The following is a 15,974-nucleotide window of genomic DNA, read 5'->3' as shown; positions in this document are numbered from 1 at the left end:
AAGGCTGGTCTCAAATTCCTGAGCTCGGGCTGTCCTCGCACTTCGACCTCTTAAAGTGCTGGGATTAAAGGCATGAGCCACCATACCCTGCCAAGGTCTTTGAAAGCACTGGCTATCTCAGTGTTCATCATTAGTGTTAATTATGTAGCCAGTCCTATTTGTTACTTTTTTACCTTGTGATACACAAGAAATCTGTGATTTGGGAGGGAGCTTATAAGGGAGGTTGAGAGTGACAAATCAGTGTAACACATTGAAATTGACAACTGAGTGTGTGTCTTGGTTGGCAGGCAAAGAGCAGGGTCAATGACGTAGGTCTAATTTGTGGCCTATGATAAGCTATTTGTAAGTAGTAAGATGCTAGGCAGACAGACAAGATTGTTGTCTAGCAACTAAGATTATGGACCAGTTCTACCTGACAGTTTCCCTTCTGCAAGTTGGAAATGATGACGTTTTCTTCTTGCAGTGAGGAAGCATACAGCTGTGGATAGTACCACACAGGAGATGAAGAAAGAATCATCTCCAGTGATTCTATCCCTAAACCTCTATCTTCATTGCAGACTTGGGGGAGGGATAGGCAGAGAAGCCTCTTGTGGCAGTAAACAGATCCTTTTATGGGCAGAAACAGGGCCAGAACAGAGCTGCTTTGTTTTCATATTTTTGTTTTGTCTCTTTGCCAGTGTTTTCATACCTGATCAGTGTTCAGCAGCCCCCTTGGGGATTTCTGGTAGTGGTGATCCACAGTGTATCTGAGGCAGAAGTAGAGGGAAGGAAGATAGTAAAACATTTACAAAACAGCATCTTAGGAGAACGTGAGGTTCTATACAGTCGCTAGGACAGCTTGGATAACGTAAAAAGACTTCTCACCACCTTTAGGAACTCCCCCACCTTTTTTTTCTTTCAGCTTCCCTCCTCTCTCCTAATTTCTGTGTCTGCAGCGTTGGACAAGTGTAAGTCAGCAGAGGCTCCTGTGCTCATGGGTGTGACCTGACGTCCTCAGGTGCTTTGGCGATGAGCCTCTTACTCAAGTGAAGATGTTAAGCCAGAGCAAAATACCAGAGCTCGAACCAGTTTACACAAAAACACTTTAATTGACAGTATACAATTTTCCAAAATATATTTTTGTAAGAAAATGCAATAATTAACTACAGTTTTTACAAACAAGTTTCTCAGTAAATTCCAGTGTACTTCAGACCCCTGTCCACTAAGACACATATGATCCCCAGTTCCTGGGCAAACTGTTTAACATTCATTGCGAACAAAAAGACCCACCGTTTTGTTCCCTTTTGCTCTCCGCCTCCATGCTATGTTTGCAGCAGACCTGAGGGATCAGCTAGTGACAGTGACAAAAGCTATGCTACTGTTTTACTCTTGCCCCCTCTGCCTCCCCCATCTTGTTTCCTTGGTCCCTCCATCCTGTTGGAATAAGTTACGTGCATAAAAGCTCATCTAAAACTTATTTCTTGGCAGAAAGAATTGTTCACTTACATCTTAAACCTAAAAGATTCAGAGAAAATACAGAAGACCAGTTCCTGTTTGTGTGTTCGTGCCCTCCCTAGCCTTGCTAGGGTAAGAATCGGGAAAGGAATTCTGTCCTTTGTGTCATTCTGGTGCTTTCGAGTAGCAATTAATTTACTGATATTCCTTCTGAGGCACACAGCACTGGTCTGCAGATCCAGGTTTTAATCTTGTCTCTGTCCCAAACCATGGACTTTGAGCAAGTCACTTTATCTTTGTGGGCTTCACATTCTCTTGTCTGTAGAAAAAGACTGGACTAGAACTTGAAATCCCTCTCTCCTGACTAGAGAGATGCCTGCCAACGAGAGCATATTGCCTGCCAACAAGAGCATGTTGACTCCAACCTTTACTATAATGGGGCTGCGACTTTGCGGGGGAGGGAGCAAGGTTGTATTTTAAAATTTAAAAAAAAAAACAAAAAAAAAAAAACCTGATCTACAAGACGAGTACTTTGTCATAAGCTTGTCTTGTTAATTTCATTTTTTGTTAAAAAAAAATCAAAAACTTGTCCTTTCTAGTAAGACATTTACATTCCTCTTCAGAGAAAAAATTCAGCCATCACTCAGCTAACAATGTTTTTTCAAAGTAGGTTCACTTCAAGCAATGCAGGGTGGATTAACATGTGGCCACGGTGTTTACATTATCCAAAAAATAGGTCTATATGTATCAGTTTGAACTTGTTCTTCAGAGTTTCTCCAGTATTTTGTCAAAAAAGATAAAGCTCAAGAAGTGGTTTAAATAAACTTTCTGTTAGCTTCCCTTATCAAGAGGGACAAATACCTGGTGTCTAGATTAGATTAAACCAGTATTTCTTAGGATGCAAAGAATTTTCTGTATCTCCTTCATCAGCATTGCTGCTTCTCTCCCCGCTCACATGACAGAAGGCTTCCAGTCATATTCATGGTTTCTGGCCTTCTCTGCAGCTTGGGGAAACCATAGTTTGCCACTAAACTCTCTTTGGTACAACCTGTTTAAAAGTCATGCTGAGCTTCTAGTGTTCCTCTTACCTCTTCCAGGACCCAGAATCCGAATTATCAGAGAGCATTTAGAGAACCCAGTAAAGGTGGTGGAAGATGGTGACCTATAGATGCATGGCTGTTTGGCCTGTAGACTTAGGTGTCCCGGTGGCAAGAGCAAGGCAAGGTGTCAGATTCTGAAGCTGCCCTAAGACTAGACTAACGCAGTTTGGACAAACATCAAGAAGGAACCTCTGAATCAGCCTAAAGCTTCTGCGGGTTCTCCCTGGACAGAGTGATGGAGAGTCAGGAGCTGTGACTGACCTGACCAGGCACAACTGCAGTCGTCATCTGTCTCCAAGAGGCCTTAGGGTTGCAGCCTTTGATCAATTTGCAGAGGCCTATTTGCTGTCTCTATCGAAAGCCCTGGCTGGTGAACTGTGACCCCGTGTCAGCAAAGGAGGAATAGTCTAGTCTGGCCTCTCCCACGGGGACCACGACAGAAACCTACTGTGTAGAAAGAAGCCATTGCTTGGCAAGAAGGAAGCAAACACCCCATCCAGCCTTACAAGATTTCCTGTTTTCCCCCAAACGGGCACTGTTCTCCATCCTGCCTACCGCCAAACACTAGAGAGTCAGGGCAGATGTTTTGGGACCTCGTTAGCCTCGCATCCCCCTAACTCCTGGGAAACTCGCTAGGGCCCTACGTGAACCCTTGGCCTTCCTTTCCCCTAGGATATCAGATGGCTACAGGCTATGAGGAAGGAATTAGGCAGACGGGGTGGGGCAGAGATCTTCCTCAGCCCCTCCCCCTACCCTTTCAAAAAATAAGCCATCCCCAAGCAGATAACCTGTTTCACAGAACTACTGCAGCCTGGGCCTGACTCTCAAGACCCGGGAAAAATGGCAGTTTTCATTCCCCTAAGTAATTGTGCCCAGTTTCCTACTTGGTCCCAGGGAATTTATGCCCAGCATAATGGAGACCTTGGTGAAAGTTCAGAATTCCACACAGGATTGCCCCTTCTCAATCAGATGAAACCTCACCATGCCCACTGCTTAGGAGCCTTCTGCACAGCAACTAACTTGAGCCTGTAAAAATCCTGTATTAGGGAAAAGACAGACACGGCTTTGTGCTTCCCCGAGATGCCACCAGAAACTGCAAGAGACCTGCAGCAGCCCCACTAGGACCACAGAGAAGAGGGAACAGCAAGGCATAGCTGCAAGCCAGGACACTGAGAGTTCCCAGAACAGTCTGTCCAGGCCCCTCGTTCCCTGTGGCACAGGAGAACCAGAATGAGCGAGATGAGCTAACTGGATGTCCGCAACCATCTAAGCTTTGGCCTTTGGCAGTGGAGGGCTGGGTTAGAAAACAAACTCTCAGCAACTTGAAATGTCCCTGAGTTTCCTATGAAATAAAGAGGAAAGCCTGTGCTTCCTGGTTGCTTTAATGGATTGTCTCTGAAGACACATCGCTGATGGGGCGGGGGGGCCCCGGGAAGGCCTCTCCCACAGCCACTGCTCTTTTACACTGGGTCTCAGGGAATCACTCCCATCAGCTGAGCAGTGAACAACAAAAGGAACACTGCTTTCAGTAGCTACGGCAGATTCTAGTCCCTGGTGAAAATGGAAGGCCAAAGAAGACCGTGGGGAGCCTCTGCAAGGAGGGCCGGGGCGATGGGCCAGTGTTCCTGCTGACCCCCTCATCAGCTGCCCTGAGACACCAGCCTGAGGAGCGTCTCCTTCTAGAGGGGGACCTGCACATGGGTCCCCAAAGCAGACCTGGTTCATGCAGGCAGTCCTGTGTGGGTTAAGTCCCAATCTCACGAAGCACATAGGAGAAAATCAGAATCCAGAACAAGGGGTTCAAGGTTATGAATAGCCTGTGCTAATCCCAGAGGCCCCAGGACAGAGTAAGTGGGAACAAACACTGTGTAGGGAGGGGGAAGAACACGGGGTGGGAAAATGGGTACACGAGGCTGGGGTAGGAGAAGGAAAAAGGAGCTGGACTTTTGTCATCAGATCCCACCGAGCCAAGATGGCGCCCTGCCCTCCTTTCCAGACCAGCCACCTGCTAGAGTCTCAGCCCTGCCCGGGACAGCTCTGGCAGGAGGACACACGTGAACACAGCAGTGTGGCATGGTGCAAATGGAATCTTTGTTTTCATCCTGACTCTGTCACCAAGTGGCTCTGACCTTGGACAAATCACTTACCCTCTTCAGGTCTCAGTAATCCCGCTGCGGAATGAAGGGATTCCACTAGTTGATCTCTTACAGTCCCTTACAAGTGGCTTTTTCTTGATTTCCCTCATCATCCAGCAGCACTGAGCTCAGGCACTATTGGGTATTTTACAAGAGGAATCTGGACAGAATGTGATTTGTTCAGCTCAAAAAAGGAAAATTTAAGGCTCGGGAGCGATTGGGAGGGGCACCCCTCAGAGTTCACCTCCCCTCCCCAGTCTTTCCCTTCTCCGTCCAAACGGCACTTGGGGTGGTCGGTCTGGAGCTCTGTAGTGCTGCTGGAGGCCGCCGTTAGACTGGACTAGAGATGGGTGTCTTCCTCCTCATCCAGGTCGTCCTTGGTCAGGTTGTCCAGAGGGACGATCCAGCTGTCTCCCAGCTCCCCATTAAGGCTGACCACCTTTTTCTCCTGCATCTCAGAAGAGGTCTCCATCACTTCCAGTGTGGGGTTGTCATGGTAACCATTCTCCACCGTCTGCAGCTCCTCTGTCAGTCGTTGCTAGAGTGGGGAAGGTGAGCCAGTGAGAAGGGGATTTCAGAGAGTTTGGAGCTTAATATAGTGCAGGTACCCCTCCCACTCCGGAGCCCCACTGTGGCTAAAGCAGGCTCTCACTGCTCCCCTGTGGGGCTGGCTGCTCCTGGTGGCCATTCTGGCTCTCAGCCTGCCTGGAACAAGTTTGGAACAAAGACTTGCCCCTCACCCTCGCCTTGGTGGCAGACCTGTGAAGTGAGTGGAAATGGACTTGGTTCTCCAGAGGCCACTAAGCTCTTTCCTCCCTTTCATTCCTTCCCCCAAAACCTCCTCTCCAGGCACCTACCTCACCTATTGTAATGAATGGGGAAAGACTATTTAAAAATGACCTCTCTCAGGCTGGTTGGCTGAGCCCTCTCTAAACCTAGGCACCATCCCTGCGGCAGATAGCAGCCATCTAGCAGAGGCACTTTCTGTCCCTCTGACACAACCTTTCGTGCACGCTAGAATCACCTGGGGAGCTCTGAACAACTACAGTGACGGACTCAGAGACTCTGTACGAATTGCTATAGGAGGCAGGCAGGCATGGGCATTTTAAAGTTCCCCACGTTGGGCAGGATGAGTGAGAACACAGGTCTGCGTGGCACTATTATGATGGGAATTCTAGTGAGGGAGGCGTTAGAATTTGGGGTTAGCCAGGAACGCCTAGGCCTGCTTCTATCAGTGAATCCTCAGAGCAGCTTCGCAAGGAGGTTATTCCTGCCATGCAGATGAGGAACCTGCTGTTCAAAGAGCTCATCTGACTGACTCAGGGTCACAGCCAGGACTTAAACCAAGTCTCCCTGACTCCAGTCCGCATGTGGTGGCTCACACCTGTAATCTCAGCATTTTGGGAGGCTGAGGCAGGTGGACTGCTTGAGGTCAGGAGTTTGAGACCAGCCTGGCCAACATGGTGAAACCCCAGCTCTACTAAAAATACAAAAATTAGGCGGACATGGTGGTGCATGCCTGTCATCCCAGCTACTGGGGAGGCTGAGGCAGAAGAATCGCTTGAACCCAAGAGGCAGAGGTTGCAGTGAGCAGAGATCGTGCCACTGCACTGCAGCCTGGATGAGGAGCAAAACCCTGTCTGAAAAAAAGAATAAAAAATAAATAAGTCTTCCTGACTGCAAAGCCCATGCTCTATCCTCTGCCACACTGCCTCTGTAATGTTCTGTGGACCGAGGTGGCTGCCTATCACGGGTGGCCTCTGCCCATTACAAAGGGTCCAGGGCCCACTCCCTTCCCTGTTTTGCAACTCGGGAATCATGAGGGGAGAGTTCCTCTGGTGACCTGGGCTGCTTTCCCCGCATGGCTGTAGACAGCTGCTTACCTGGTCCTTCCTCTGGGAGAGGCGCTGGTGGCAGCAGCCATAGAGGGCTGCCACAAGGAGCAGGAAGGATGCCATGCAGACGATGGTGATAATGAGGGGCATGCTGAAGCGGTCCTCGGCCTCTTCTGGTGGCCCCTGATCCCCCAGCTGCATATGACTGACCCCTGCCTGCAGGAGAGGTGGCAGAAAACAAGCTCAGGCACCCGCTCTTTCTCTGCCCCACCCCCCACCCTGCTTCACTGGAGAGCCCCTCTGCTTAAGGTCTGCTGGGGCCCATGCAGCTGCCGTTTCCTCCATGCGAGCACGTGAGGGGTTCCTCCCCACAGAGAAAGGAACGGGCTCAGTAACCAGACCTCCCGTAAGGGATTTCTGAGCCACACTATGCCCACACCTGGAGCCACTTACCTCTTTTAGTTCATCCCATTTGTCCTTCAGCCGCTCGTACACATCCTTGGGAGTGAGCTTAGCTGTGGGAGAGGAGGGAGACACTGCCCAACGGCCCAGCCCAGAGCAAGGCAGTGGGGGACGGGGACCATGCCCCAAGACAGGGACGCACTGCATCTGGGTCTCCAGAGTAAGTCTCTCAGGCAACCTGGGAGGGGGTGTGGCTTGACTGTTCTTAGCAAACTGAAGGGGCACCACTGTGACCCACCCCCTGATGTGGCTCCAGCACCCCGCCATTCCCACCCACACAGGCCTCAGCCCAGCCCCCCCGTGCCCTCCACTCACTGTGAATAGTGATTTCTTTGATGGCCACTGCCGGACTTCCTAGAATAGGTGCCACCCGTATGCTGCACTCATCTTGGGCCGGGTTGAAGGTGGCTTTGACTGCTCGGCATATCAGCGTGACCAGTTTCTCATCTGGAGGGCCCCCTGCCTACAGTGGGGGAGAGCATAGGTGACTCCGCGGGCAGCGTGACAGCAGCCTAGGCCTGTGGGCTGCCCACCAGCTGAGGTCGGGAGGTCACCGTTGCTCTGCTGGAAGCTGCCTCTCTTCAGCCCCAGCTGGTGCTCCATGCAGGCCTGCCAGGAGCCGAGGGTTGTGTGCCATTCTCCTGGGCCAGTTCCTGCCTCCTCTGCCTCGTTCCCATCAGCCCGTTCCCCATACCATGTTTATCTGGTCTGTGCTTGCACCTTTCATTCCTTTCATCCTAGTGCCCCTTCTTTCCCTCCAAGCTATTTGAGCTTTAGGGATCTTTTTTTTTTTTCTTTTTCTGAGATGGAGTTTAACTCTTATTGCCCAGGCTGGAGTGCAATGGCTCGATCTCGGATCACCACAACCTCTGCCTCCCAGGTTCAAGCGATTCTCCTGCCTCAGCCTCCCGAGTAGCTGGGATTACAGGCATGTGCCACCACGCCCAGCTAATTTTGAATTTTTTAGTAGAAACAGGGTTTCTCCATGTTGGTCAGATTGGTATCGAACTCCCTACCTCAGGTGATCCACCCGCCTTAGCCTCTCAAAGTGCTGGGATTACAGGCATGAGCCACCGAGCCCAGCCAACTGGGGATCTTTTTCATCTCCCTCGCTAGAAAGGGCTAGGGGTAGAGGGGCACTGCACAGCGACCCCACCCCACAGCCTGGGGGAGACTCCAAGTGTCCCTGAACTCCCATTCACCGGCCTTTCATGCCCACTTCAGAGAATCAGGAGGGGAGGCCGCAGCTCTTAGAAGGGTTTCTACCCCAAAGCTGAAATTCGTGTGCCCTTGCCCTAAACAGAGCCTCTGGCTCCGAAGCCAAGGACAGGCTGACAGGAAGGGGCTTTCACTGAGTAGGGGAACACGTGGGATCTTGAAGCTACTCCTGGGATATCTTGAAGGGGATCTTAGCCCTAAGAGGAAAGATTGTGGCTGACGTGGCTTTAGGGCTGAGGATGAGGAGGGAAGCCTGGGCAGCTTTTGCCCAGTCCTGCCATGCCATCTAGGGACACCCTCCCTGGGGCTTCTCTGGCCTGATTCTGGAATAAAGGACTAAGACAAAAGAAAAGGGATGGCTTAGCACAGACCCATACAAACCACCCCTGAGGTTTCTAACGGAATTTCCTGAGGCCTACTAATTCCCACCCTGACATCAGGAAGAGATCCAGGGTTTTCCATCTTTTCTAGCAAAGAAAAAAAAAAAAAAAAAAAAAAAACGCTTCTCACAATCACACAGCCTAGCAAGTTACATCCAAAAAGAGGGTCTGAGGAAAGGCTGGGTGGGCGCCTGACTGTCCCCAGTGCCCATCTCACGTAATGCCTGCCTTGTCCAATAAGGCCAACCCAGGAGAACACCGCTCCCTTTTAAAACTCTGGTCTAGATGGAAGCTTTTGTAAAGTTCACTTGGAAAATGCCAGCATAATGGACACCCAAAAGAAAGCAACTGCAGAAAATTCAGGCAGCAATGAAGTGTCGTAAGCCCAAATTCTCCATCCCATCTATAGACACCACGTTCTGTTCGGTTCTAGTTCTAGTTCCTAGGGAGTGACTGCAACAACTGGCACTGACCAGGAGAGGGCAGCAGCGAGCCAGCCATCACCTGCACCCACAGGGCTCAGCAGCTATTTACTGAGTGTGCACAGCACATCCCCAGACCAAAGCCTTTCACCCCAGGGAGACTGGGGACCTGAAGGCTGCTCACACGCTGCCACCTCCCCCACACAGGTGTGCTCACACACATGCTCACACACACGCACACCACCCAGACAAGAAAGGGTGGGCCCTTTCCTTTTCCACCCACCCCACCAGCTCTTCAGGTTAGAGGGAGAATCTCCCAGCACTGTTCGTCCATCAAGGCTCTTGGCTAGTCCACAGACCAGGAAATGTGAAGCCACAGACCATTAAAGAGAATGGTCTCCCTCCCTCCTCCCTTCCCTTTCCCCTCCCTCCCTTCCTTCCTGATGGAGTCTTGCTCTGTTGCCCAGGCTGGAGTGCAGTGGCGGGATCTCAGCTCACTGTAACATCCACCTCCCGGGTTCAGGCAATTCTCCTACCTCAGCCTCCCAAGCAGCTGGGATTACAGGCACCTGCCACCACACCCAGCTAATTTTTGCATTTTTAGCAGAGATGGGGTTTCCCCACATTAGCTAGGCTGGTCTTGAATTCCTGACCTCAGGCGATCCACCCGCCTCAGCCTCCCAAAGTGCTGGGATTACAGGCATGAGCTACTGCACCTGGCCTCGTTTTTTTTTTTTAGAAATGGAGGCCGGGCCCGGTGGCTCAAGCCTGTAATCCCAGCACTTTGGGAGGCCGAGGCGGGTGGATCACGAGGTCGAGAGATCGAGACCATCCTGGTCAACATGGTGAAACCCCGTCTCTACTAAAAATACAAAAAATTAGCTGGGCATGGTGGCGCGTGCCTGTAATCCCAGCTACTCAGGAGGCTGAGGCGGGAGAATTGCTTGAACCCAGGAGGCGGAGGTTGCGGTGAGCCGAGATCGCGCCATTGCACTCCAGCCTGGGCAACAAGAGCGAAACTCCGTCTCAAAAAAAAAGAAAAAAGAAAAAAAAGAAATGGAGTCTCCCTATGTTGCCTAGGCTGTTCTTGAACTCCTGGCCTCAAGCAAACTTCCTGCTTCGGTTTCTCAAAGTGTTGGGATTACAGGTGTAAGCTACCATACCTGACCTCACATTGTGATATCTGAAAACCAAAGAGATCAACTCACTGAAGTCACTCCCAGAGCCAGGGGCAAAAGGGAACTAGGATTAGCATCCCCCAACTCAGCAGACTGGGAATAGTCACACAGTGAAAGGCAAGCAAAGTGGCAGGGAAGGGTGGATGCTGGCCCTGCGTCACTCCTGGGGGTGTGTCCTGACTTAAGTCTAAACCAGGGTCTGCCGCTCTGTAAGATGGGAAAGGACTACTTCCTACTAGGAAGAAATGAGGACAGGAAAGCGAATGCACCTTAAAAATGCACTTCGGACCCTGCATCCCCTCTACCTCCCTCAGCCCTGCGTGGAGCTTGCCCCTGGGGACAGACTGAGGGCGGGGCTCCGATCAGGGAGCTACTCACACAGCGGAGGTTTCCGGTGAAGTTCAGGATGAGCTGCTTCTCATTCGGTGTCTCAGGAGCCTCACACTTTATCTGGAAGAAGCCACTGAGATTAAGGTTTGGGCTAAAAGTCAGGGAATCTTTTGACTCTTCCCTCCCACTAAGGGGTGACCCAGATAGGAAGGAGTTCATGGCAAACTGGGGGCATGGCTGGAACCATTCCAGAACCAAGTATGTCCTGGCTGCATGGCCTGAGGGCAGCCTAAACCAGGACCAGGCCAACCAGGGAGAGGGAGGAGGAAATGGGTCCGTGCTGCTCACAGCCCCAGCCCGGGTCCGGGTCCCTGGGCTGGAGGAAAGACAAGACTTGTCTTAAACCCCCTCCACCCGAGTCTGCGCTCTCCTACCTGCCCCACTCCTGCTGGAGTGACCCAGTTATTCCCATGAGCCGAGGTAAGAGAAGGTGTTTTGGGGACTTGGTGGGTAGTTGACCCTGCGGTGGGGTTGGAGCTCGTGGTCTCTGGGAGGGGAGGCGCTCTCGATGCCATTGCCGGGCTCGTGGGCTGCACTGTCCCCTGGGAGAGAGGGGCGGTAGAGTTGGCTGGCATCTGGCTGGAGGTCTGTTGAGTTCTTTTCGAGGGAACTGATGACACTGTCATTGGGAAACGATGGTAATGAGAAAAGATGAGCGCAGCCCTGAGAGAAGAGGACAGTCTCTCCTTGCTCTACTAGGTTTCTCAGGTTCTTTGGTCTTACCTCCCAGAGATGGGAGACGTGAACTCCTATGACACTTTTCAGGATGGGTCAGACTGGACAAGCCAGTGGAATTACCCGGCAAAGGAGGTCACGGCAGCAGCAGCAAACGTTCACTGAGCATTTACTTTGTGCAAGGGACTAAATGCTTCAAAGGAACTTTCCTCCTAAATCCTCACAACCCACTGGGGAAAGAATTGTCCTCATCCCTATTTCATAAACAAGGAAACTGAGGCTCCGAGGAGCTCAGTGATCTGCCCAAGTTCCCGTGCCAACAAGTGGCAGGGCAGGGATCTGAATCCTGGATTATCCCAGCAGGAGCGCACGCTCCTCCTGTGTGGCACCCTCCTGCAGAGGGAGGGTCTGCTGACCAGTCTGCAGCAGCGTCACCAGCAGCGCTCAGAAATTCTGGGTCCACACATCTGAGGTGGGCCATGACCCTAAGTCTCACGATCCGTAGGCAGATTCTGAAATTGATTTACTAGGTTAAGACCAGCTCTTTTGTTTTGTTTATTTTAATTCTTTTTTGTAGACACAGGTTTTCTCCATGTTGGTCAAGCTGAAGATCAGCTCTTATAAATAAATAAATAGGTATCGGCCAGGCGCGGTGGCTCACACCTGTAATCCCAGAACTTTGGGAGGCCAAGGTGGGTGGATCATGAGGTCAGGAGTTTGACCATAGCCTGGCCAACGTGGTGAAACCCCATCTCTGATAAAAATACAAAAATTAGCTGGGTGTGGTGATGCACACCTGTAGTCTCAGCTACTCGGGAGGCTGAGGCAGGAGAATCACTAGAACCCAGGAGGTGGAGGTTGCAGTGAGCTGAGATTGCTCCACTGCACTCCAGCCTGGGTGACAGAGCAAGAATCTGTCTCAAAAATAAATAAGTAAATAGGTATGGAATAGAAACTATTAGAATGTACAGTGTATAGTAAGTAGTATTTATGAAACTTTGGTTTCAATAACATATAAATTACACATGCATGTTTTGGATTGTGATGTAAAATGAAAATGTGTTTCTTATCATGGGATGCCATGAAACAGGCTGGAGAAGCGTGGTTCTAGGACTTCCAATCCTCCTGATACCCACCACCATCACCACGCGGGGTCTCACCCACAGACTGTTGGATTATCTGCTTGCTAAACTGGGCAAGCAAGACAATGCAGTCTCATCAGAATCCACAGCCCTGCAGCCCTCTGCTCCTCCCTGAAATGGGAAACTAAGTCTGAATGAATGAAACTTGGCCGTGTTGGCCAAGCTGGCCAGGCTGGTCCCGAACTCCTGACCTCAGGTGATCCACCTGCCTCGGCCTCCCAAAGTGCTGCGATTACACAATGTTTTACCCTTCGCATAGATCTCCATTTTCCAGTTGAGCAACTATATGAATTATAAGTACTGAAAAGCTTGTTTTAATTTTTTGAGACAGAGTCTTGCTCTGTCACCCAAGATAGTATGATCTCAGCTCACTGCAAACTCTATCTCCTGGGTTTAAGCAGTTCTCCTGCATCAGCCTCCTGAGTAGCTGGGATTACAGGTGCCTGCCACCACACCTGGCTAATTTTGTATTTTTAGTAGAGAGGGGGTTTCACCATGTTGGTCAGGCTGGCCAGGCTGGTCTTGAACTCCTGACCTCAGGTGATCCACCTGCTTCAGCCTCCCAAAGTGCTGCGATTAGTGGTATAAGCCACCACACCCAGCCCTAAAGTTTCTTTGTGCTTAAAGAAAACCAGGCATTACTTACATAGTGTGGTGGTCATCGCAGGGCCTGTGGAGGTGTGCTCAGGGCCAGCCACAGTGCTTGAACCACTTGAAGCTGTCATAAGATGGTCCTGTCCCGAGCTTGTTGGGGTGGCCACAAGATGCATCTGGGTGGGTTGGGGGGTGCTAACTGGATTTGTAGGGTGAGGGGTTGTCAGATGTTCTGTGTTAGTGGGTGTGAGGTCTGTGGTCACATTGTGGCTACTTTGGTCCCCAGATGTGGCTGGATCTTTTGCTCCATCCTGGCTGATGGTGGTGTCAGCTTGAACTATGGTCATGGAGGGTGCAAATGTAGGGCCAGCTGCGTCTTTCATGCCCTTGGGATCGTCGCTGGTGGCAGTAGGGTTGCCTGAGTTTCCTTTTCCAGGCATGGCAATGGTCGTGTTGTCTTGCTGAACTGAGGCTGTAGTTCCTGAGTCACTGGACACATCAGGGGTGTTCGTCTTGACCGGGGCCTCGGAGATGGGGTCTGTGTTCTGCGGGACTGTAGCTGTAGCCTCTGTGATGACACTGGCTGCTGAAGCCTGGTCCTGCCCGCTGGAGGCTACTGGTGCTGTTGGGGCTGTTCCATTGGATGAGTCATCAGCAGGCGAATCTACTGTTTGCAAAGACAATACAGAATGGAGTTAGGGCTGGGAGGCTTTCTCACCATGCTTCTGCAGCTCTTCCCCAGGATTCAGAGGCCTTGCTGAAGGCATGGGTCCTTGGTGACTCCAGACTTTTGTTTTTTCTTTTGAGACGGAGTCTTGCTGTGTCACAAGGCTGGACTGTAGTGGCATGATCCCAGCTCACTGCAACCTCCGCCTCCCAGGTTCAAGCGATTCTCCTGCCTCAGCCTCCCGAGTAGCTGGGACTACAGGCGCGTGCCACGACACCCAGCTAATTTTTGTATTTTTAGTAGAGACAGGGTTTTACCATATTGGCCAGGATCGTCTCAATCTCTTGACCTCGTGATCTGCCTGCCACAGCCTCCCAAAGTGCTGGGATTACAGGTGTGAGCCACCGCGCCCGGCCGACTCCAGATTTTTCTGAGGTTCAAGAAACCTCTAAGAGGGGAGCTTGGAGTGTGACAGTATCAGAAAAGCAAAATGCTGCCAAAGGGGAGGCCCAGGCCAGCGAGGCCCCCCACACGTGGAGGCTGTCGTACGCTCCCTCCCTGCCCTCCCTGTCCAGCCCTACGCACATTTCCCTCAAGTTTCTCAATGCGCTACCCCTGAACCGGCTGCCAGGAACATCTCTGTCTCCTCCTCTCCAGCTCCCAGGCACGTGGCCCCACAGAAAATTCCACAGACTAATGCTCCCTGAAGTGCCCTGGCCCTGTGCTGAGCTTAAGCAAAAAACACACGGTCCCTGTTCTCATGGAAGTTAAATCTAGGAGAAGAAACGGATGATAAACTGAAGTTACACAGAGCTGTGCCCCAGCTGTGTGCCGTGTGGCGGCTTCGCCTTGCCAGGGGCAAAGGGAAGGAAGGCTTTGTTTAACGAAATATTTCTTGAGGAAACAGGTTCTGTGTCAGGCAGTGCAGACACAACGGTGAACGGGACACAGACTGTCATACCCTCAAGAAGGTTACACTCAGTGGGGGAGACAGCGACTCCACAGCGTGGTTAAATCTGCTTACCACATGGAGGAGGCGAGGAAGGAAATGGTGCAGAGCCGCCCGGGAGGGCAGGCAAGGCGTGTCGGAGATGACTGTGAAGCTAAGCCCGGAGGACAACAAGGAGAACCATGTGTGGAGAATGGGAGGAAAAGTGTTCATGGCAGAAGGAACAGAGTCTGCAAAGCCCCCAAGTACGGAAAGGAGCTGAAAGAGGATAAGCAGGAATGGAGTTTGGTGAGAAGGGGTCAGGCACAGGGCTGAGAAAATGCAGGGTCTTATAATTACAGTGACAGCGACTAAGCATCCAAACCAGACATTTTTGAGAGGAAAAGTCTCTCTTAAAAATCACATCCGGGCCAGGCGCGGTAGCTCAAGCCTGTAATCCCAGCACTTTGGGAGGCCGAGGAGGGTGGATCACGAGGTTAAGAGATCGAGACCATCCTGGTCAACATGGTGAAACCCCGTCTCTACTAAAAATACAAAAAATTAGCTGGGCATGGTGGTGCGTGCCTGTAATCCCAGCTACTCAGGAGGCTGAGGCAGGAGAATTGCCTGAACCCAGGAGGCGGAGGTTGCGGTGAGCCGAGATCGCGCCATTGCACTCCAGCCTGGGTAACAAGAGCGAAACTCCATCTCAAAAAAAAAAAAAAAAAAAATCACATCTGACAGGACGCAGTGGCTCACGCCTGTAATCCCAGCACTTTGGGAGGCCAAGGTGGGTGGATCACCAGAGGTCAGGAGTTTGAAACCCATCTGGCCAATACAGTGAAACCCCATCTCTACTAAAAATACAAAATAACCCGGGCATGGTGGTGCGTGCCTGTAATCCCAGCTACTTGGGAGGCTGAGGCAGGAGCACTGCTCAAACCTGGGAGGTGGAGAATGTACCACTCTGCACTCTATCCTGGGCGACAGGTGAGACTCTGTCTCAAAAAACAACAACAACAACAAAAAAGCACATCCTATTGGGCCAGGTACAGTGGCTTATGTCTGTAATCCCAGCAGTTCAAGACTAGCTTGGCCAATATGGAGAAACCCTGTCTATACTAAAAATACAAAAATAAAAATTAGCCAAGCAAGGTGGTAGAGGCCTGTGATCCCAGCTGCTTGGGAGGTTGAGGCAGGGGAGTCACTTGAACCTAGAGGGCAGAGGTTGCAGTGGGTCGAGAATGCACCACACTGCACTCTAGCCTGGGCGACAGGTGAGACTCCGTCTCAAAAAAATAAAAATAATAAAATCACATCCCACATAGAATGAGACATAAGATCACCTTCCTCAGAGGCCAACATGCAGATTCTGGATTTTATTCTAGCTGCAAAAAAAAAAAAAAAAAAAAAG

General features: G+C 51.0%; 1 protein-coding gene across 2 annotated transcripts in view; it reads right to left on the bottom strand.

Annotated features, from left to right (window-relative positions):
- Positions 1 to 1,065: 1,065 nt before the first annotated feature.
- The window catches only part of PODXL (podocalyxin like), a 60,124-nt gene continuing 45,215 nt past the window's right edge, over positions 1,066 to 15,974 (bottom strand). The window contains exons 2-8 of one of the 2 annotated variants that reach the window (XM_039473079.2): positions 13,018 to 13,632; positions 10,929 to 11,173; positions 10,543 to 10,614; positions 7,282 to 7,429; positions 6,958 to 7,019; positions 6,553 to 6,720; positions 1,066 to 5,207 (exon numbers count right to left, since the gene is read on the bottom strand). In XM_039473079.2, the coding sequence (XP_039329013.2) occupies positions 5,010 to 5,207; positions 6,553 to 6,720; positions 6,958 to 7,019; positions 7,282 to 7,429; positions 10,543 to 10,614; positions 10,929 to 11,173; positions 13,018 to 13,632 (1,508 nt within the window). In that variant the 3' untranslated portion in view covers positions 1,066 to 5,009. The remainder of the gene's footprint in view (positions 5,208 to 6,552; positions 6,721 to 6,957; positions 7,020 to 7,281; positions 7,430 to 10,542; positions 10,615 to 10,928; positions 11,174 to 13,017; positions 13,633 to 15,974) is intronic. The other variant, XM_010346208.3, reaches the window with a different exon arrangement.

The sequence above is a fragment of the Saimiri boliviensis genome, chromosome 10 (genome assembly GCF_048565385.1).
Source record: "Saimiri boliviensis isolate mSaiBol1 chromosome 10, mSaiBol1.pri, whole genome shotgun sequence".
Taxonomy (NCBI): Eukaryota; Metazoa; Chordata; class Mammalia; order Primates; family Cebidae; genus Saimiri; species Saimiri boliviensis.
The sequence above is the reverse complement of the archived record's forward strand: the minus strand, read 5'-3'. Positions and strand labels throughout refer to the sequence as shown.